This window comes from Anas acuta, chromosome 15, assembly GCF_963932015.1.
Source record: "Anas acuta chromosome 15, bAnaAcu1.1, whole genome shotgun sequence".
Classification (NCBI taxonomy): domain Eukaryota; kingdom Metazoa; phylum Chordata; class Aves; order Anseriformes; family Anatidae; genus Anas; species Anas acuta.
The window spans coordinates 13,562,871-13,585,989 of NC_088993.1; the positions used below are offsets into that span (position 1 = coordinate 13,562,871).

A 23,119-nucleotide genomic window follows, 5' to 3' on the forward strand; every position below is an offset into this window, starting at 1 on the left:
AACAAGCAAGACACAAAAGTTTGTATAGATTTTGGATCTCCAGATTAAGACGCTACCAATCCCTAATAACGCTTTGTTTCTAACATCCAAAGTATTGGATTCGTTCACTAATTAATGTTCCTTATAAATATCTGGAAGATAAACAATTATCTCCACTATATGCAAAGAGAACTAAACCACAGGAAATTATAGTCAGAATTTTTTCAGCTGTCATTACAATCACAATGCTTTCCCTTGAAATTTTTCATGCTGCTACAAAGACATGAATGATTTGACTGATTCTGCTTTTCCTTCTGCCTCTTCTCTCAGTGCTATTTCCCCACAACCATGGGTGCAGACTAAATCAATGTTGAAAATTAAGAAAGCATGGCATTATTTAAGCTGAGAGGCCCTTCAAATTGTGTTTATATAGCAGCCGAGTGGAGAGTTTTGCAGGCTCAGCACTTCAGAAAACTAAGCGCTACGCAATTTTTCCCCTATATAGCATTTTTTGAGAAAATGAATGAAGGAATCAACATGTTCTCATTTAGCTATAGATCTTTGATTGGTCTGTACTTAAGCTAATAGCATAACTATTTATTTGGTATAAATAAGACATTCTACACTGAAGATTGCTTTTGCAATCCATGGAAGGAGTCTTGAAGAAAAATACTGTGAAAGAAATAATTCAATTGCTGAAATGATTTTTGAACAGAGCCAGAAAGATTGTGCTTGACATAAGTTATTGAACTCTTCCATATTTATTGTAAATGCAGCAAAAACTTCGGAAAACCTATAGCATAATGAAACTATCAGCACTAGAGAAAGGAAGAGCATGTGTCAGCGACTTCCAGGTAACAAATGTAATGCAAAAGTACAGGACTGCATGAGGTCTTGCAATGGGTCATTCTGTGTATGTCCTATCAGTATTAGGTAAAATTTCATACAGATCATAAAAATAAGAGCTTCCTTACTCTTTCAGAATTCAGTTTAGGAATCGGTATTTTCAATTCCATCATTCTCAGATCACTTGTACTCAGCAAAATACATGAAGTGTTTCTGTTTTGACAACTGTGTTACATAATAAGTCATTCTCATTGGACTTCTTACCCCAAACTTCCCATCAATTAGCATTTTTGCATGTGGAATACTTACAGGAACAAGCTCCAGCTGCCAGACACAATCTCTGTTTTTAAAAGTTGTTCCACTCACCCTCATTGCTGAGTAAGGACTGGAATACAAAGAATAGCAGTGAGATAGTAGCACAGGGACTGAAGAGATTTGAAAGTTTTCAATAGGAGAAAGGAAATGGAAGGAAGGAAGGAAGAGAAGAGAAGATAAATCAAAATTTGCTGTAAAGTAAGAGAAAGTGCAAATAGCAGACAATGGCAGGAAAGTGGACTGAGCATTTAAATTCAGTATTTTACCAAAGTGATTGTAGAAGTAGTATGCAGCTTGCAAACAGGAAGAAAGGTAGTATGGAAAATTGCCTTTTCCAACATTACAGGCAACTAAAACATAGATGAGAGACTGCATTCATGCACTTGGAAGGGACCTATAATCTTGAGGATCCAGCTGGGACCCTGGATTGAACCACAGCATGTCCTCATATTTGGAAAAAATATGCTTGTGATGGCAGGAAGAGCAACAGCTTTTTCTTTACTTTCACACATCAGTGCTTTTGCAACTCAGGAAATAAAACGTCTGGTCAACTACCATGACACAACGGGGTGGGGAAAGTACCAAAGTGCCAGTCATCATTTCCATTCACCAGCATTGCCCATAGCTTAAATGTGGAATTGACACACTCCAGCAATTACATTTGAATAGAGTGAGGGTGACATCTTGTGACTAGCTGATAAATTACAAAGCTGCTTTTTCTTGTTAAGTACCTTCTCAAAATTTGAGCAGAATGTGGAAGATACTGCAATACAAAATATGCCTTATAAATTTGAACTACTAACCGCAATACCTGTTCTGCGCTTCTCGTGAAATTTCTATGCTGGCATTCTTGGTCTGAATGTTTTGATGATTTGAAAGAAAGCATTAGGCCAAAACAACAACAAAATATGCAAAATCAGGTGTTCATCTGGGAAGCAAATGTACACGAACTATTCAAGAACTGTTCTTTTTTCCTCTAAAGCTTTCGTTGAAACTTCAGGATGGCATCTGAGACAAATCGCAGGTTCTCTTCGATAGTTTGGATGTACCATACTGCCATGCATGCTGAAAAAAAAATGTATTTTTGCATCAGCCCAAGAGCCCTTGAAAAGTAATGATTTAATTGACTATGAGGGGTCAGCTGTCTCAGTCTGTCACTTCGCTAGCCAGTGTGAGAGAAAACAATGTTACCTGTGTGAAAGTCACACTAAAATGCTAGGGTCAGCCAAGGTAACGCTTCCGATCACTGGAAAATATTAGAAAGGAGAACATTAGGAAGGGGTGTTTGTCGCGTCAGTGACAGACCACCTGCATGGAGCCGTGCTCACCGCACAGACGGTGCGGGACAGCGAGCGCCTTTATTTACCTCACGGAAAAACACCGCTAAAAAACACCGAGACCTTGTAAGCACCGACACCACTCTGAGAGACGGCTCAAACACTCAGCTCTCGGCGGGCCTGGCGGTGGCTGGGGGTCTAGCAGCAAGCCTCTGCCCTCCCTTCAGCCCCACACACCCGGGGGTCCCCTCGCGCCTCCCCTCAGCCCCGGCCGGGGCCGCCATGAGGCGAGCCGGGGCCCGCGCGGGATGTGGCGGCTCCCGGCGGGCCGGACCACGCAGCCCCGCGGGGGGGGTGCCGCTGCCGGCCCTGCGCCTCCCCCTTTCTCATGGGTTTGGTAGCGCCCGTGCGCTGCGGCCGGCCTTCGGGCGAGCCCACGGTGGGGAGTTGTAGGGGGGAACGTGTGGTGTTAGGCTGGGGAAAGCGGGTGGGTTTCGGCTCGGCGTGCTGCTGATGGCTGCATAAAGTTGGACTGAGAAATGCTCTGAGGTGACAGAAGCGCAGGGAGGGCCTTCATCCGGCCGGCTAACTGCCGCGGCGCCTCCCGCTTCTCCGCGAATGGTTCGGCCGAACCCCACCTCGGTATCCTGCACCGAGCCGCCATGTTGGGCTCAACCACCGCCAAGCGGGGGAAACCACAGCACCATCAAGCTTGACATAACCCCTTTCCTCTGCCAGCCGAGCACCGAGCTGGCACCCACACACTCACCATCCACATTAAAAGTCTTACTGTGGCGAAACCATCGTCGCACGGAACCTAGAGCGGATTAAACCCTCCTTTCCCCCCCCCACACCCCGCGGCAGGTGGTAGGCGCCGGGGCCTGGCGCACATGGCCCTGGCGGCCCCTCCCGCGCTCCCTTTGCCGTGGCGGCGGAGCCGGGAGCGCCCCATGCAGGCCCCGGCGCCCAGCCCCGCGCCGCCCCGCGCCCAGGGGCCGGCCGAGGAGCAGCCCGCAGGGCCGCCGCCCGCCGAGCCGCCGCCTCAGGACGAGAAGGAGGAAGGGGACGAGGAGGGAGGCGAGCCCGAGGCGCCCACGGGGCCTGACGAAGCCCCGCAGGCCGCTGCCGCCACTGAGGAGGCCGCTGAGGAGGCCGCGCCTCAGCCCCCCGAGGCCGCGCCTCAGCCGGGGTCCGGCCGCCAGAGCCCTGACAGGGAGGAGGCCGGGCCCGAGCCCCAGCTTGAGGTAGAGCCCGAGGCCCAGCCGGAGGAGGAGGGGAAGGAGAAGGAGCAGCAGCAGGAGGAGGAGGAGAAGGAGAAGGAGGGGGGGGAGGCTGAGGCCGAGGCCAAGCCCGAGCCTCCCGCCGAGGCCGAGCCGCCGGCAGAGCCCGGAGCGCCTCAGGAGGACAAGGCCGGGGAGGCCGCGCCCGCCGAGCCCGAGGACGAGCTCTCCTTCAGCGACCCCGAGGACTTCGTGGACGACATCAGCGATGAAGGTGGGGGCCGGGGGGAGGCCGCAGCTGGGCCTGAGCCGTGGGCACGGGTTGGCAGCTCTCGGCGCCGTCGTGCTGGACGCGGTTAATTAGCGCGGGTTGTTAATTTCCTGCTGAGCTCCGGGTCCGTGTGAGCTCCTCGTGAGGTGGAGGCAGCGAGGGGAATGCTGTCTGTGTGCCTCCGTTAGTTAAAGTCAGCTGCTGTGACCGCGGCTTTAAATTCCTACCCGGCTGCTACGAACCTGGTTCAGTCGGTTTGTGCTTTTTCCATTCATCCCGAATAAAATAAGTAGATAAGCAGCGTGGGTTTGGGGTGAGATACTGCTCGTCAAGAGCTGGCGTAGGTGCTCTGTGGCCAAAAATTGTGGAAAACATATTGTTAGGAGAAAGCTCAATCGCAGGACCTTTTAATAGGGCTGGGTATTGGCTCTTTGAAATGGCTAAACCTTGTGTAACTACACAGTTAATTATGCAAATAGCTGCTTCTGGTGTAAGAATTAAAACTGTTTTAGTATTTTTCTCTTTCAGGTAAATCTTTCTCGATGAGCCGTGTCAGTTATCAAGTCTGTTTTGCCAATGCTTACTCTGACAGAAGCGCTCTCGTAGGAGCTCCTAATAGTTACGTGTATCAGAACTGGGAAAATGTTCCTTAAAGCATGTGATAGTTCCTAAGTCAGCTGGCTCTTTCAACTGGCAGTGGAATACTGGTGATAATTGTGCTTTCTAGTGTTCCAGACCTATGTTTAGCTTGATAAATAAGTAGGAAAGTATCTTAGATTAAGAACATATGTTATTCTTAGTTGTCTGTGCAGCTCTTTGAACACGTGCTTTTGTATCCCAAAGAGACTTTGGCGAAATTGTCTGCAAATACCCAGTTGGGTCCTTTTGTCTAGTGAAGCGTTTGCTCTATTTGCTTTGTCTACATCTGGGTTTATGATGTTCGTTTCCAGAACCAAGGCATATTTCCTGTCCGCTCCTATTGTATTATTTAGGATTAATCTAGTTAACTCTTCAGTTGTATGAATAATACTGTTAATGGCTGAATTGCAGTGTTTAGGTTTAGTCACTCTTGCTGGTCTGGTTTTCCATCTGTGTGCTGCTTCTTGAGCTTCCTTATTCCTTTTGCCTTACCTTGAGTGCTGCACAGGAGAAGCAGCATCGGGCCATCAGTGTCACTGAGCTGAGGTTATCTCAATGCTTATGATAATATTATCTCTTCAAGAACAACTTGGAAGTGAATCAGCTTTAGGATTAGACCATCTCAGATGTTGTTTTAACTTCTTTTATTTCCAGAATGGTGTTGGCATAGCGGAACAGCTGGCTCACATTCAAGAGAATGTGTCAGATAATCACCCAGATGCAATGAAGAAGTTTTAGCTCAGAAAATGGCTGTGTGGTCCTTAAAATTCTGCTAGCTGAAGATAGCTGTGTCCCCACCACACCCCTCCCTTCTGGTGGGTGGAAAGAGCTGGCCAAACCAGCTTCCTACCTTTTGAAAGATCCCTTTGTTCATAATTTTGAATTTAAGGTAGAGGAGTTGTACAATGCAGTTATTGGCACTACAGTTCTGATTCATATGCAAGTAGACAATGCCCTATATTGAATCTAACTCTGCCTTCCTTGGTTTGTCTACAGCCTACGAAGCCTTTTGTGAGACGTGGTATGAAAAATGACTATTAGTGCCTAAAAAAATTTTCTTCTTTGTGTTTTTTTTTTTTCTTGTAGGCTTCTGTGGAAGTATCCTTGCTGTTCCTTGTGGGATGCGCTTCCATTTTATATGCAGGGAAAATCTAAGATAGGGGACTCTAGAATAAGAAATAGATGTACATGTTATTTTGCTGTAATAACATTTTTTGAAATGCCTTCTTTCAGTCCTTAGTTCTCATAAGCACTGCAGGTGTTTCACTGCATGTCTCAGAAATCTTAGGCAAGTGAGTACCTAGCCACAGCTCCACATATTGTTAGCTACCCAGAGACTGGCAAAGTCCTGAAAAAATGTCTGAACTTCCAAGTATATTTGCAACACTCATCTGTGCTCCTTTTTTCCTGGGTCTGTAACCCGGAATCTTTGCATTGTGCGGTCTTCACTGACTGCTCGCCTTGTTCTGAAGCGTAAATTCATCTTCAGCCACTCTTGGTTAGTTGTGAGAGACTTCTGTGAACCCTTTTCAAAATGGATAAGAAGTTTCATACATCAGGTTTGTTGGGCAACTTGTTCTGATAGCTGACTCTTTCACAACCTAAAACTGACTTCATTCATAAAACTTCTGCTTCTCTTGTACCAGTGGAAGTGGGGAAGTGTGTGTGTGTAGGGGCTTTAGAGCACACAGTGCAAGGACTGAACAAAGCACCCCACCAGCAAGAACCATTATGGGATGGTAGGAAAGGGTAGTGTAGCTGAAGAATATCCAGGTGTGTGCTTGCATTCACTTGTTGCGTGCTTAATGTGACTTGACTTGGAACACCTTCATTTTCATGTTTAATTAAAGGTTTTGATGGAGCTTGAGTTCTCAGCCATAATTATAGTGATGCTAAGGCATGCAGAGCTTCCAATGTGGAAGATCGTTTTGAATTATGCTAAAACTGGTAGTGTGGAAGGGAGGTGCGTGTTAAATTTATCAACGTCATCAGGTTGTGATCTGGGTAAGTCTACTTGTCAGAGTTCAGGTAGTAAATCCTAGGGTTGTCTGCTCTGTTGGGGATTTTGAGGGCTTTGTGAGCCAGTTCCAACTCCTGAAACAAGCTACTAGTATGCCTGTTGGTGTCCTCTAGGTAAGGTATTTCTTTAAGGCTTCAAGAGTAACTCGAAATTTGTGAAGAAACTGAGGAATCGTGTCTTTTGACAACAAAGCACTGTTGAAGTGGTCTGTATTCACTTCAGTTGCTTCTCTGATAAAGGCTTCGTTCACCACCCAGATTCTTACATGATTGTTGAACCATTTTCCTGAATTTGAAGCCTTACCTTTGAGTTCGTGTCACCGTTCTTTTCATCCTTCAGTCTTCCTCTTTCACAGTGTAGACTGGAGCCTCAAATTCTTTTGTGCTTTTTGTTTGCAGAACTACTTGGTGATGTACTGAAAGACCAGCCGCAGGAAGCAGATGGAATTGACTCAGTAATAGTCGTGGATAACGTTCCCCAGGTTGGACCAGACCGACTTGAAAAACTGAAGAATGTCATCCACAAAATATTTTCCAAGTTTGGTAAAATCATCAATGAATTTTACCCAGAAGCAGATGGCAAGACAAAGGGGTAAGTCATGATCACACCTGCTGGAAATAGGTTTGATGTGCTGTTCTGACCGATTTACCCTTGGTTATTAATGTCAGGACTTCATGGTGAATTTTTATGGTGGTCTCTTACCATGGGCATCGTTTTCTACCTTAGCCTGTACAATCTTGACATCTAGTCTGAGCGACAAGCAGAAGTTCCTGAGGGAATGGAGGAGCTTAGTAACTCCTTAAGTTACGGCCTGAGGAGGTTAATTATGGAAACAAAGTTTAGCTGGGTTTGGAAGTCAAATTTCTGTGTGCTACTAAATGAGTTTTTTGGTTAATTTCCTGCCATAGTTAATAAATAGATTAAAAGTCCATTTTAGTTAAAACCTGGCAGCAGTGGATGTAATGTTTATTGCAGAATGGACTGTCGATGTTCTGTTTCTACCAGTGCTTATGCTAACATTAGTGACTTGAGCTTCCTTAATTCAAGCAGCCCTCCCCAGGGCTGTTTTGCCAACCTCTGATCACTGTTCCAGGTTAATTGCAGCACCTGAAATCGAGAAGAAAGCTGACCAGAAATGATTTTGCCCAGAGGGAGAGGGCACAAGAAAGAGTTGTCTGGTTTCTCTCCCTAAAATCCATCTGATACCTGGAAGGTTTTACTAAGTTTTTACTGAGGTTGGAGTAGCATATCCATTGAGAGGTATCCATTAAAAAGTGGGATTTCTGGGGTGAGAGATCCTTATTTCTGTAAGGTCAACGCGAGGAGAAAAATCATTCTATCTCTGTGTTCATGTGTTCTTCACCTTTTAGTGCTGCTGCTAGTGCTTGTTTTGAAAAATTGATATCTAATATTTAGGGGAAAATATCAAAGGCAGTATCTGGTAGTCTTCAAGATACTTCTGGTTACTTCAGGATACTAAAAGACTTCATGAGTCTGCTGGATCATAAATTAGATTGTGTTAGTGGCAAGGAGGAAGCTGAATTATGTTGAAAGTAAAGAAAAATAAGAGCTGCACTTTGAAGGTCTAAACGAGCAGCTACAGCAAGGCTTGCAATTTTTAAACAAGGTCTATCATTCAGCTGGGAAGAGCTGCATACTTGCCACTTTTTTTTTTTAATAATTTCGTTACAGTTTTGTGAATTCACATTTTTTACCTACTGTAGCCCTTTTACAGAAAGGATATCAGTTAATTCATATCTAGTGCATATTGATAAAGTATGCCCATGGTCAAAGTGGAAATTTTTACAGTAACTGATTAGGGACAAGACAAGAAGTTCCTTTGTAGATGTTGGGTACTGAATTCCTAATTCATATATGTTGTGTGGAATTTTTTGTGATTTGATCCTTTTACCAATGAACGTATTTTTGTATTCCTGCATTGTAGGTACATCTTCCTGGAGTACATGTCTCCGTCTCATGCAGTGGATGCCGTGAAGAATGCAGATGGATACAAGCTGGATAAGCAGCACACCTTCAGAGTGAACCTTTTCACAGACTTTGATAAGTGAGTGCAGCTATCATGTGGCTATACAGTTATGGGGATTCTAATCAAGAGGGTACCTGCACTAGGTGTAACCAATCAAATTGCTCTTCCAGGTACATGACAATCAGCGATGAGTGGGAAATCCCTGAGAAACAGCCTTTTAAAGATTTGGTAAGGTTGTGTTTTGTTTTTTTAAAGTGATTAATAATAATATGCATTATTGATGTTATAAAAGTAGCAGTACTAATCATATACTCCTTTGTTCTCACAGTTGTAAAGTGGCAGGAAGAACTCAAAGGTTGTGTTTAGTAGTTTCACATAGGAACTTAGGGTAAATAATGACTTCGCACAAGTAATTTAAAAATGGAGTTTTGAAAGCATCTTTTTTTAAAAAGTGTTTGAGGCCAGCCTCTGTTTTTTTTTACCATTAGCTTTGTAAAATGTCCTGTGGAGAAAGTGAAAGTTTAAAATAATTTGGGCCAGAAGTGTCAAGTATCATCAAACTGCCTTAAAGGTGCAACTTTTTATGATATGTTCTGTTAGTCTCCAGTAACCACTGGTCTGGATTATTTAATATCACTTCAAAAAATTTCTTTGTAATGGTAAGACTCTGAAGTTGCGTGCTCTCTGAAGACAGACTTCCACCTGCCAGGTCGATAGTAATTTGGAGAACTTGTCTTCCTAGCCTTTGACTCACTAATGATCTCTTGTTTTTCTTTAGGGGAATCTGCGCTACTGGCTGGAAGATCCTGACTGTAGGGATCAGTATAGCGTGATCTTTGAATCAGGAGACCGGACCTCCATTTTTTGGAATGATATCAAGGAACCGGTTCAAATTGAGGACAGAGCAGTGAGTGTCCTGGAAGTGCTGTACATTGCACATACACTGTCAGTCTCAGTCATTTTATAACATTACAGTTTTCTTGGTTTAAAAAACATCTTTTTCCACGCATTATTGAAATACTTTCTCTTCCTTTGGAAGAGAAGTGGTGAAATTATATCCTTTAAAATTAGACTTAGCTGCTTAGGTGAAACAAATGTGGAGTTAGCTTGTCTGTTTTTCCTTTTCTTTACCTCTTCATGATGCCTGTTAGTTCCATCATCTGTATATTATGAGTGATTCAGAAAGATCTGTGTATGCAAAGTCAGTTTGAGGAATACTATTCATTGGTGCTGAATATGCTCTTAAGCATGCAGCTGCTCATCACTTTTTGCCTTTCTGCTGACTGCAGAGGTGCTGAAGAGGAATAGCTGGTTTGGTAACACCATATAAAAGGGAGAGTTAGCGTGCCTGTGTGCTGTAGCCAAGTTCGCTTGCTAAGGAAACTGCAGAAACATTTTCTTTAACCATTAGGTGGAAGAAGAGTGGCTCTGGGATGGAGGCAGCTTTGCTTATCTCCATGGTTACTGGCTGTGATCTATATGGCTGATACCTTTCTAACTTAGCTGAAGGTCAAGAGCTGTAGTGTTATTAGGAACTTGACTGCTTACTCTTACTTCTGAGAAGGGTGTTTTCTTGCCAGAGCCGAAACGCTACAAAGACCACCACGCCTGTTGGGATGATTCAATTGTCAGTTACCCTACAACACTTGTTACTGTCCCTGCAAAATATTTTTGTGATCAGTAAGATCAAACAGTCTCAAATGAGTTTTCAACCTGAAGAATAAGTACTGTGCATTATGTGCATGGAATTTAAATCCACAATTTAACATATGACTAATTCTGAGATCTTCACTGAATAAGTGGATTTGTGAAATGTGATGCTACAAGCCACACGTTAAGTCATCCTCCTTCAGTAATTCTGAATGAAGCTAAACCTTTCTGTATGCATTTTAAGTTTAACTTTTTTTTAATTGCAGCGCTGGACAGAAACCTACGTGCGTTGGTCCCCAAAAGGTACCTACCTGGCTACCTTTCACCAGAGGGGCATCGCACTTTGGGGTGGAGAGAAGTTCAAGCAGATTCAAAGGTTTAGTCACCAGGGAGTACAGCTTATTGACTTCTCACCCTGTGAAAGGTATGGTGTATGATGTTGATGTGGGGTAAGGGAACAAAAGCATGAAGTACATGTATTCTGGCTGCTGTGCTTTCAGATTGTGACTGCCCTCATTGGTTCTCTTCTGCCTTTGGAAGTGCTGTTTTTCATACATTTTAGAATGAGTGAAACTCTGCCTGACTTTGTTTTGACTTCAGGAAAGATACTTAACATAATCTGGAATAATTGTTCTATAAAACTGAGCTGATAAAGTATCCTTGAAGTCTTCATTATTTGAGAAAATGGTATTTTCTCTCTTTAGTTGGATAGGATGTCTGCAGTATTAGATTTCTATTTCTTTGGAAAAAAAAAATAGCTGAATAGCATCTTCCAACTCTATAGTACTCAAATTACTTTTTAAAAAAACTTTCTTTCACATTAAAGAGCTCTTTAGAAAAGGCTACAATAATTTCAGGACTGAGATGCATCTTGTTTGGCTAGTTTTCAAGCAAGACATTTGGATGTGATTAATTATCTTTAAATGGAGATGTCTAGCATACCTGTAGTTCAGGTTGACAAAGGCTGGTGGATTTATATGTGGTTTGAAACCAATTCTGTTTTCGGGGCAAACCTATATAGTAACTACCAATGTATTTGTTGAATTCTTTTCTCTTGTAATATCAGTATGAGAGAACTTTCACATAAAACTAGAGGCTTTTCAGCTAGAGATGCTAGGGATTACTGCATCTTGAAACTTTTTCCTCATCTCTAAGAATCCCTTTAGGAGAAGTGCTGTGTGCAAGTGCATTTTATTTTAATACTATACAGATGAAAGCGTGCTTGTTAATGATGTGTTAAATGAAATTTCAGAAGTGAAATTGATTTATTTCCTTTATAGATATTTAGTGACCTTCAGCCCTTTGATGGACACGCAGGATGACCCTCAGGCTATTATCATCTGGGATATTCTGACTGGGCAAAAGAAACGAGGATTCCACTGTGAAAACTCAGCTCACTGGCCTATTTTTAAGTAGGTTGCAAAGCAGCATTTGAGAACAAGTAGTCTTAGACATTGTTTAATAAGTAGATAATTCCTATCTAATGTTCTTTTTGTATTTGCTTAGATGGAGTCATGATGGTAAATTCTTTGCTCGAATGACTTCAGATACCCTCAGTATCTATGAAACACCTGTAAGTTCTCGTTGTTTTTTTTGTTTGTGTTTTTTAACTTTTTTTGCACAATGCTTTTTTGCATTACAATGTCAGCATTTCCCATGGTGTCTATTCTAAAATACATGTTTTAATAATGCTCTGTAGAGTTTAAAAGGGAGTAAATTTATTTGCTTCTCTTCTCTTCTCTTCATCTTTCCTGGGTGAAAAAACTTCAGGTGACCCTGACAGCAAGTTTCACACTGGTTCTAGAAGCCCTAGAGAGCTTAATATACTGCTCAAGAGTCAGTAGGATTAAAGTTATGTGATACCTCTGAGTTCTCAGTAGCTGATGAGTGCCAGAATACCCAGAAGACTTTATACATTGCAGCATAATCTAGTTTGTTCTACGTTTTCATTATAATATAGACTTCTGTACTCATAAAAATCATCACAGAATTAATTTTATTGGTAGTTGTGGTATATGTATGTTCATAGTACAAAATAGGGGAGAAATGATCTCTCAAGACTGTCCACAGTTTCCTAGCTTATGTGCTCTTATAATAATAGTAAAGGGACGTGTACATGCAAGAGTGTTACTAACTTGAAAATTGTCAATTTTCTCTTTTAGTCTATGGGTTTGTTGGACAAAAAAAGCTTGAAAATCAACGGGATAAGGTGAGTAAATTCCTTTGTTAAAAATAAGCACTCTTTTTATCAGAGACTTTGTTGTGATGAGATGAATCTTTATGCTGATTAGAGCAAATGACCTCATGTACTGAAGTGGTCAATCTAGACAAGCTGAAAAAATAGTAAGCTCTCCACTTACTGATGTACAAGGGTGACAGATTCTGTGCTTGGAAATCCCCTTTGTGGCAATGGTTAATCGAGGATCTACCTTAGTATCCTTTTGTACTAAATGAAACAAGAATTCAGCTTGTTAGGGACTATCTTTTAATTTGTGTGCTGACTTAAAGTAGTGCACTGTACACTGCCTGTTGGCGAGGAACTAGTCTGGTTTTGTGCATGTGTGCACACTAATTCCTGTGGCTTTTTGAGGTACCTTTTGGAAAGCAACAAAAAAAATAAGCGTACACAGTTGCAAAAGCATTGTCTCCAGTGTAATTTAATAGAGGGGAATTGCTAATTGGTTTAATCATGTTTCTTAGATCTTCTGGGTTTACACAGTAAAAGGGTCACACTTAGTGATTTTTTTTGCTGTTTTGATAACATTGAACATACTGCAGTTTTAAATGGCAGTTAAAAATAAGTTATGATATATATGTAAGTTAGTAAACTGTCTTCAGTTGTTCATCTGTATCTACAACACTCAGATACAGAGCTGAAAATGGTTTCTGTTTGTGGTCTTACTACAAATTAAAATGAAACTATGTTTAATTTCCTTCCTGTAGAGATTTCTCATGGTCTCCAGGTGGTAACATAATTGCTTTCTGGGTGCCTGAGGACAAAGACATTCCAGCAAGAGTGACCTTAATGCAGCTGCCTGCTAGACAAGAAATCCGTGTGCGGAATCTGTTCAATGTTGTAGACTGTAAACTACACTGGCAGAAGAACGGGGATTACCTGTGTGTGAAGGTAGACAGGACTCCAAAGGGCACACAGGTATGTGGATTCTGTGTTCATAAAACTTGGTTCCATCTCATGCTGATACTCAATTTTCTTACAGTGTTATTTTTCGGTATGAACACTGTAAATTACATGATGGGAAAAAAAATAGTTTTGACTTGAGTTTGGATCACATAGATGCAAACATTACATACGTTTGTCTCTCTAGGATTGGTTTTGAATTTAGGCGTAGTTTGGACTTAATTTTTAAAATGAGAGCTAGATGCCTTAGATCTTTTCCTACTTGCTGCTAAAGTTGGTTTTGAGTTCATAGGTCATGCTGCACAATGTATCATATGTTTATCTGCTTTAATTAAGTTTCTTAACAGTCTGAAAGAAACAGATTGTTGTATACAATTGTTATTATTTATCGGAACAGAACGATTTAGAATGTGTTCAGTAATGAGGCATGCAGTATTTCTCTGCTCGTTAAGGAAAGAAATGTTGACTCAGTTCTCATCCTGAGATCTGACAGGCCATCCTATGCCTGACAGTTTAAAAAACAAATTTTGTTCTACTGCTTCTGTACTGAATAATGAGTTGATCTTGACCTTCACAGGGAGTAGTGACCAACTTTGAAATATTCCGAATGAGAGAGAAACAGGTTCCAGTGGATGTGGTAGAAATGAAAGGTAATTCCAATTATTTACTCACTTCCAATCCTTAACTATTTTATTCAACATTTTTTTTGGTAGATGCTTGCATGTTTGTTAAAAGCTCCCATCAACATGTGACGTTTGTTGATGACAATTAAGATATTTACACTTCTGATGGTAGCTATACTGTTCCTGTTGCTGGGCTGCTTATGTAAAGTCTGGGAAGTAAAAACTTTCATTGCTGTTCATGTTTGTAGCTCAGTTTAAGGGAAAAAAAAATGACAATACTTGGGGAAAAAAAAAGTCTGAATGTATTCATTCTGTAGCATATCAGAGATTTTGGAGCTGTTGTGTCTGACCAGAAACACTTCCCATAATGTCCTGCATTTGCCTTATCAACCTTTGTTTTAAAAGGTAGTCTTTGTGGCTGAGTTGAACTGATAGGTTCCCTCTGCTTAGCATCCCAGTGTTCTTTGATAACTGAAAGCTTTTTATAATTGACAGAGTTTTGATCCCTCTTTATTTTTGTTACAGAAAGCATCATAGCCTTTGCTTGGGAACCAAACGGAAGCAAGTTTGCTGTGTTGCATGGAGAAACTCCACGGATTTCAGTTTCCTTTTACCATGTTAAAAACAATGGGAAAATAGAACTCATAAGTAAGTGACTAAAAAGCCAGTGAAAGATGTAGATGCCAAGCATTTTGCCTGGCAGTAAACTCAAATTGTGGCTGTTTGTGGTAGATAGTGTGGCATTAGGTGCTATGCATGAATGACATCGCGTTCAAGAAATCTAGGCCTCTGGTGACAGCTAAACTGTTTTCATATTGAATCAGTCCCGGGTCTGGGAGTGACATGTTTACAAGCCAGAATGATTTTGTGGTCTTGGGAGGTTTGTGCAAGGCAATAGCATAGACTTATTTGGCTAACATGTGACAACATTTTTTTTTCCCAGTTGGGTGTTGGGATTTCTGATCCACTCTTCTTTTCTGCTAGCTTTGTATGTTTTAGTGCCACTGGGTTTTGTCTTCAGAAATATAGAGCTAAGGACTGTTGCGAGGGCTTGCTTGCAGAGCTCAGAAATGTCTTTTGGGGAATGGGTGTAGTAACTGCTTGTAAGCTAACTGATGATATTGGATTGAGATTTTTTCTGGACTTGTTTCTTCCCAGAAACGTTTGACAAACAGCAGGCAAACACGATATTCTGGAGTCCTCAAGGGCAGTTTGTAGTGTTGGCTGGCCTCAGAAGGTGAGCATTGCTCAAGTTACTAGACACAACATTCCTTTTAAAGCATGAAAAAAGACTAGAGCATCTCATCAAGAAGTGTTTGCTATCTATGTGAATGCTTTAATATGAGTTTTTATTACTTAAATAGGCAAAAGAATCTTACTGACTTCAAGTGTTTACTTGTATTGAAGGGGCTTTCTGTGAAAGAATGTTAATTTTGACCTGTGGTAATTTGCCAGTTGGATTCTAATAGGTACTTGACCTTATTAAGGCTTAAAATTACTTAATTAAAACTCTCTCCCAGTTGCCTTGCTATAATTCTGATATGTCTTTGCAAAATAAAGGAAAACAAGATGCAGTTCCATGGTGTACTTTGTAACTTCTACTTGCTATTTGAGTCACATCAAAAGACAAATGAACTTTTCAATAAAAAAGTGGATATTTAGAAAGACTTCTTAGCTGCTTGTTAAACACTGACTAATCCATGTGGCTCCCGTAATGCATTTGTTGTTGTGAAAGCCTCATGCCTTCTGGTGGGCAATAGTACTCTCACAGTACTCTTATGACAAAGCTCTACTGTAAAAGTTATCAAAAAAAAGTTCATGTTTGAGCAAGTAAAACTTACTTTAGCCAGACAAATAGTATTTGGCTTTACATGCTTTTAGATAAGCAGTGCTGTTCATCTTAGAAATCCACTTTTAGTTTTGGACTTCACTCCTTAAATGTCTAAGCATATGATTTTTAAACTTTGGCTGTAATGTGGCTATAATATGTTTTCATTGTGACTTTAGGAACAGATGTGAAATGTGTTAAAGGTCACTGAACATAAAAACAACGGCTGCATTCTTACGTGCATTTTTGGTTTTATTCATCACATTGTTTTCTAGCCACAGGCACGTGTTACTGGTATGAGCCTGTTTCTTGGTCGCTTGCTGAGAAGATTTATTTTAGTGAGGAGCTGTAAAGATGTAGCTTGTGAAATCTGTTTTTTAAAAAAATGGGCTATGCTGGCATGTAAAACAATCTCTTGATTTGTCTTTGCAGCATGAACGGTGCCTTAGCATTTGTAGATACATCCGACTGCACCATGATGAATATTGCTGAACACTATACAGCTTCAGATGTGGAATGGGATCCTACAGGCAGATACATTGTGACTTCTGTGTCTTGGTGGAGCCACAAGGTACTCATTCATTCTTCTTTTCCTTCCTATTCCAGAGGTATTGACAAGTGCTATTAGTTAGGAAGAAAAAATGCCTGTCACTGGTCATACGACTTGTGCCTTGCACCATAGTTCTGTTTGTTTCTAAACATCAGTATTTATCTGGGCCATTGGCTTCACTGGTTGTCCAAAGTAAGTTCTGAAAGGGCAGTTTACAAGTCTAAACCAAGTATCCTTTTTCTGAATGTTCGTTGTCTTTACCTGTTCAGAACTTGATCTTCTGTGTGGGAACTTGATTTCCGTGTGGTCCACACAGTATTATGTCTACTTTCATGTGGTTCGGGCCACTGTACTGTAATACTTTCCTGTACAAGCACAGAATGAGTTTTTTAGAATATGTTAGAAGGGCTTGCTTAGTCTTAAACTGTTGTGATCATCCAGATAACTTTATGCAAAGCTTCAGTGAAACAAATGAACTCCATTTTGCTGTGGAATTTAGTTTCTGCAGTAAAGACACAAACAAAAGATCATCTCACTTCTGTTGACTAATGATGCTAATTTTATTAAAAACAAAAATTATTTGAGGACCAGAGTAAAGTTAGAGCTTATCTTGACGGAGGCGTTGCACTACTCTTCCAGGTGGACAATGCATATTGGTTATGGACCTTCCAAGGCCGTCTACTTCAGAAAAACAATAAAGACAGGTTTTGTCAGCTTCTGTGGAGACCACGACCAGCTACCTTGCTCAGTGAGGATCAGATAAAGGTAGTGCATTCCACTGATGTGCCTGTTGATGTTGTTTTGGTGTATATGCATGCTAGGTTTACTTTTCTCAAGGATGAGGTTTGAACTGTTAGAGAGTTTCGGAATTGCCTTTCTTCCCAAACTTGGGGGGGTGGGAAATATTGCCATAGGGGACCTCATTTCTGGGTGTTAATGTTACCTGTTTTTTAAGTAGTGGCCGGTTGTACTTAAATTTAAGGTACAGCGAGAGGCTATAAAGAACAACAAACCTGAAATTAGCTGTCCAGGCTTCCACAATTGAATATTTATGGAAGTGTTTACATCTTTTTTTAAGCCAGGAAGAACAAATAGAATTACAGTGAAGGGGAATTGCCAAGAAAAGAGATGTTTTCCAAAAATGCAAAACCTGTTCAGGCCTATGAATTCTTGCAGAATATGATGATTGCTTGCTAGTCTGATGTACTAGTTGAAATAATATTCTGTTTTACAGCAAATTAAAAAGGACCTGAAGAAATACTCAAAGATATTCGAGCAGAAGGATCGCCTGAGCCAGTCCAAAGCTTCAAAGGCAAGACAATTTTGGAATATAATACTGTAGATGAAGCTCTTGTAACATGCGTGTTGTTATGTCGTAATGTTCATATGTTAAATTTTTACCTTTTATAACAAACATCTGTGTTCACATTAATCCAGATGTTTAGACTCAATTCCCATATGTAGTTCAGACAGATGCCACTAAGCTCAGGATATTCAGTAATGAATCTGGAGAGTCACTGATGATACCTCATTAAGCAAAAGGTGGTAAAATTTGGGGGTTCTTAGTGAGTTGCTGTATTAGCCACTGTTTAAATTAAAAAACTTTTTAAAAATAATCAAAACAGCTTTTAGATTACATGTAAAGGTTTTGCTTTTTTTTTTTTAAAGTCAGTAGAAGGTACGTTCATAAGGGGCAAAAAAAAAAAGTGCCTTGCTAACAAATGCATTCTGTATGGATTTGCTTTATTGTGGGAGCTACCAACCTCTTCTTTCCTCTGTAGGAGCTGGTAGAAAGGAGACGTACAATGATGGAAGAATTCAGAAAGTACCGCAAGATGGCACAAGAGCTGTACATGGAGCAGAGGAATGAGCGTTTAGAGCTTCGAGGAGGTAAGCCATGCACACGGTACTTGTAAAAACTTGATGTTAGATAACTACCACTTCTTGCCAAGCAATAAGTGTTAAAAAAAAAAAAAAAAAAAAAACTTACATTATCTCTCTTTATTTCCTGCTAAAGCTTATTATCCCCTGTTCTCTGAAGGTTTTGTCCTTTTTCTCCTGAATCGCAGTGGATTTTGATTTTGCACAGGACAAAACTCAAATAGTGCTTTCTGTGTTTTATGTAGATTCTGCTTCAAGGCAAGCATTGGCTTTGACCTTAGCATAACTTAGCATGAACCTGTGAAAAGATTCAGGTGTTGTGTATAATCCAAAACAAATCCTCGGGCTCTATAGTGAGAGACAGTAATGCCTTGTTTGTCATTTAATGATATTAACATGTCCTTGTTAATGATTTAAAGCAACAAATAGTTCTTAAGTTCTTATTTTGGTGCTGTTTTAAGGACTGCGTATAGCAAGAGTGTCAAATCCTTCATTTGTTGCCTTGTTTAATATAGTGTTAACACTTTCTCTATTCCAGGGGTAGACACAGATGAGCTGGACAGCAATGTTGATGACTGGGAAGAGGAGACTGTTGAATTTTTTATCAATGAAGAAATTATTACCCTTGCAGAACCAGAGTAATCTAATAAAACTGTGGTAAGATAGCTTACCTCTCAGTGGAAGGGAACTTTTTCTATTAGCTGCCACTACAGATTCAATAATTTGTTTCAGAAGGTTGTCTGCTCGTTGCGTGGGTGTGTGTGCTGTTCTTGAGTTCGTTTGTTTTCTCTGTGGTTAGAGCAAACAAAAGCATTCTTAAGTGATCGGACTGTGAGATTTACAAGCTGTACTGAGCAGAATATCATCTATGCCCTATCTTTCCGGAGTGATCAAAGCTGTGATAGAGCAAGGGTCAACTTTTAAACACAACACATTGCAAGATCATAAAGTTGTTAGTAGGAGAAGTTGAAGTTAGTATTAGATGGGAATTTTGCTTTTCGTAAGAATGTTATGGTAGTTAATACTGGTCAGGGCTTTAAATACCATGCTAAAGATAAAGCAAGTTGACTATGGGCTGATATAACTCTGAGCAGATGTTTAAATATCCACTTGAAATCTGCTGTCATTTTCTAGAAACGTTGGTTAGAATTTGGGTAGCAGCACTTTCTCACTGTCGCTGCTTGTTGCTGGAGTCTTTATTTAATCCAGTGCTTGTCCCAGTTCTGCTTCATGAATTCATATGGTATAGTGTGTTGAAAACAGGGTAGTTTCAGCAGCTGATGCAGAAGGTTGTCTTCTGAAGAGCTTGAAATTTATGTTCAGAAGGAAATAGTTTGTGAAGGCACTCGTGTAGGACTTAAAAATTGGATTGCATTCCTGCTCTGTCATGTTTAGGACTTCGTGTAAGGAAGCGGAGACTGGAAGCATGCCTTTTGCAGCTGTCACTGTACAGTTCTGTAGTAGTTTTCTGGTATCTAAGGAGCCAAAATGAAAGAGCAGTACACCTCTTGTACCTAAAGAAAAACTAATAGCCTTGGTATTTGCAGTTGTGTTTAGATCTAGTTTCTAGTTTGTGTCCTGTATGTGGGAGATCTTTTATGGAAGAAGGGGGGAAAGAAGCTATGTAGTTTCTAGACTTAAACAGTTTAAGAACAGGTGAAACACGTGCTTTTGTAGCTTTTTATGAGATAACATCTGTGGTTAAGGTCGAGCTGTTTGTATAAGGCACAGTAACTGACTCATCTCTTTTTTTCCTTTTCCGCAGCACTGCCATATCTTGTGCTAAAAAGAAGTTTGTTCGTTTTCAGAAAGCCTACGTTGGAATTTTTAATCCATATTCTTGCACTCTGGAAGGGTGGATGCATCAGATTTTCTCCATTCTGACACATTGTAGTGCCTTTAAGTCTTGCTGCCTGCTGCAGTGAGATACTGAAAAGGCGCTGCTTTTAAATTTTTTTTAGGGTTCAATTTTCTTTTTAAATCCACTAATTACCAGTATTTACTTCCTGACTCCTGTGCAGTACTTGCCAACTGGCAGTTTTTTGACGACTGTCAGTGAAGTGAAATTCCTCAGTTGACATCTCTTACACAAACCCACACACACAATGTTTCTGTTCCAGGACTCTTTTTATGTCCCAAGTGCATGGACAGGTGTTCACTTTATTTGGGGAAAAGTCACCAGAACCATTTTTCGTATGATGTGTTTTAGTGTGCTGAAGCAGCACTACAGCGGGCTATATCCTCCTCCTTTCAGATTGTGAAAGGATGTCTCCCTTAAAGAGCTGAATATGGAAATAAAAGCAGACTGATACTAAAACCAGGCTGGCTCTGCGTTGTTTGTAGGGAATCTTTCCCTGAATGATCAAGCATACCCAGATTAATGCAAATGTTTGCCCTATTCACTTTATAGTTGTTTTGGATTGTTTTTTCCCCAAAGTTCCTGTTCTTGTATAATGCTGAAGTTTTGCTTTTTTTTTCTTTGCTTTTATGATGGTACAACTCATTAATTGGACAGATTAACCTGTTAACTAGTGAAGTGACTGGAAAATAAGTGCATTTCTTAAAGCCATTTGCAAACTCAAATGAGCTTAGGGAGCTCCTGGATTAGTTTCACTTACTAGTGACCACTGCAAACCTTCTGAGAAGGTCTGTATATGTTTGCCTTATTCTCACTGTTACACATGTAACTTCATTTCTAAAGACCTCTTCCTTCAGAGGGGAAAAGTGTACTTAAAGCTGGTGGTGCAACTTCTCTATATTCATACCTATACATAGAAATTCTTTTCTGTATATTGACAGAGATTGCTGGCCTGCTGCTTTCCCTTTGAGGGGCAGAGTTTAAAAGGAGGAATTCACCTGTCTCCCTTCAAGGGCCTGGCCAGCAATTGCTAATACAAGCCCTCTTGATTTGCTTTTATTAAAACCTGAGCTCACTTGCATAGCAGTTTCTATGATGGTTCCAAAGTGGAAGGCAGGGAGTATTCTGGCAAAGGGTACCCCCACTCAGCTGGCAGCAACCAAGGGACATTAGCATTTTTACCACTCACTTTCACCTTAGGTGAACTTACTGTGATAGCAAATGCTCAGGTCCTTCAGTTCACTCCCATGTTCCCTTCCCAGGAAGGCTCTTGAAAATTATTGTTCCATAATGATGGTATTAATTCAAAGCTTCCATAGGTCACTTTTAAAACAGCAGATGTTTTTCACCGGAGCCTGTATTAGCTTCCAGTTTCTGCATTTGTTCCTTCATAATCAATATGTACATTATGATGATAAAAGTTAGGTCTGCAGTGCTTACCAAGCTCATCCCTCAACTGGACTGGAACAAATATTTGCTTTCTGCCAAAACAGTGCAGAAGTTCCAGCACATCCATTTTTCGGTAATGGCTTGAACTTCTGTAGCACTAACGATCTTAATTACCCTTGAGTTGTGAAGAGCTGTCTTAACTGTTTTCTAAGTTATGAACTGAAAGGTGTTTTTTTTTCCTCCATGCAATGGAGTTTTAATAAGCTACTGTGTTTTATTCCTGGCTGTTTTCAAAGTAAGGAAATAAAATGCCTGTGTTAAATGAATTAAGTCCTAATGTGCTTCTCTGAAGCGTGGATCATCAGTGAGCAAGTAATTAGAATAAAGCTTGATGCTCTGGAAGTTGACAAGATGTTCTTACCAGTAATTAAGGCCTCTTACCTGTAACACTGGTATTTCTGACACTGTTCACTTCAACTTCTGTGTCTTTTCTGTAGTGTTTCTTACTTCAGGTGTTTACCACAAACAGACTACTTATGAAATTGCTTTATGGGTATATATTTGGCAAGGTTATATTATATGGGTATATATTTGGTATATATATTTTGCTGCTTTGTTCAGCACATCTCTCAGTAACAGCAGGAGCAGTAGTAGGGAGGAAGGATCCTGTTGGATTGAATCCATGCTGGGATATAGCTTCAAGTGCTCCATGCTGCTGCCTTTCAGCCTGCAGTCCTTGGCCTTTGTGAGTTTTTCTGAAGGATGATTAAGAGAAGCAGGTTTGTAAATAACGTGCTTCAAGAGGGTTTGTGGAGGGCTTCCACCAGCAGGTGTACCTCTGCCTGCAAGGGCCTACGATTAGGGAAAGGGAGAGAAGATGACAAAAATTTGAGCATTGAGTAGGATAGTGCTTCCTTGTGTTTGCTGAAGCATTTTCTCAAGTATTCTTAGTGATTGTTTTTTAAACAGCAAGACTATAACTGGAGCAGTTAATATAATCCTGGTCTAATCTGTACATCTACAGACTTTACTATGAATTTGTAATAAACATTCTCATGACCTTTTAACTATCTGGAATCCTTAATGCAAACTTCACAGAGCAAGTTTTGTTCACTTTCTACACCAAGTTTTGATTTCTTAAATTTGAGTATTTTTTTAAATAAAACCTTACTGTAACTCTTATGAGCTTTGAATTTTATTGCCAAATAAATAATGAAGACAAAGTGATCCTGTTGTGTTTCTTAAATAAATTTTTGAAATAAATCCTTCTTGAACAGGGATTTTCAAAGTGTCCCTATCTCCTTGGGATGTGTTTGAGTGGCGTATTGATTAGGCAGCCAAGAACAGCTGGGGTTGTAGTCCTGCTGGAGTCTTTATTGACATTCTCAGTCCTCAGCATCTCTCTGTTGACCAGGGTAAGAGGAATGCTTTGAAAATTAATGCTTTTCCAAGTTTCAACCTTCAATCCTCTGTCTCTCTTTTACTGAAGCACTGCTTTTACATTATGCTAAAACACAACTGGGGTGCACACACAAACCTCTGCTCAAAGCAGAATCTCTCTTAAAATAAAGTCAATATTATCCACAATACCTTTCATTCCTTTCTAATGCAGGAAAAAGCCTTAGTCCTTGGTGTGACCCCTCTTCC

At 40.6% G+C, this 23,119-nt stretch overlaps 1 protein-coding gene and 1 long non-coding RNA gene across 2 annotated transcripts; one reads left to right on the forward strand and one right to left on the reverse strand.

The window, feature by feature from the left end:
• Positions 1-721: 721 nt before the first annotated feature.
• Positions 722-2,795, reverse strand: LOC137864896 (uncharacterized). The gene is made up of 3 exons (XR_011101680.1): positions 2,469-2,795; positions 2,332-2,386; positions 722-2,205 (listed from the first exon to the last, which is right to left on the reverse strand). It is a non-coding gene; the product is annotated as an uncharacterized lncRNA (long non-coding RNA).
• A 497-nt stretch (positions 2,796-3,292) lies between these two features.
• EIF3B (eukaryotic translation initiation factor 3 subunit B) lies at positions 3,293-20,542 on the forward strand. The gene is made up of 19 exons (XM_068699479.1): positions 3,293-3,911; positions 6,966-7,158; positions 8,513-8,632; positions 8,725-8,782; positions 9,333-9,461; positions 10,471-10,628; positions 11,485-11,616; positions 11,711-11,777; positions 12,367-12,413; positions 13,148-13,358; positions 13,921-13,993; positions 14,492-14,614; positions 15,125-15,203; positions 16,227-16,365; positions 16,984-17,109; positions 17,579-17,656; positions 18,126-18,234; positions 18,764-18,882; positions 19,991-20,542. The coding sequence occupies exons 1-18, from the start codon at positions 3,308-3,310 to the stop codon at positions 18,865-18,867; spliced, it is 2,550 nt and encodes an 849-aa protein (XP_068555580.1). The 5' UTR covers positions 3,293-3,307; the 3' UTR covers positions 18,868-18,882; positions 19,991-20,542.
• The last annotated feature ends 2,577 nt before the right edge of the window (positions 20,543-23,119 follow it).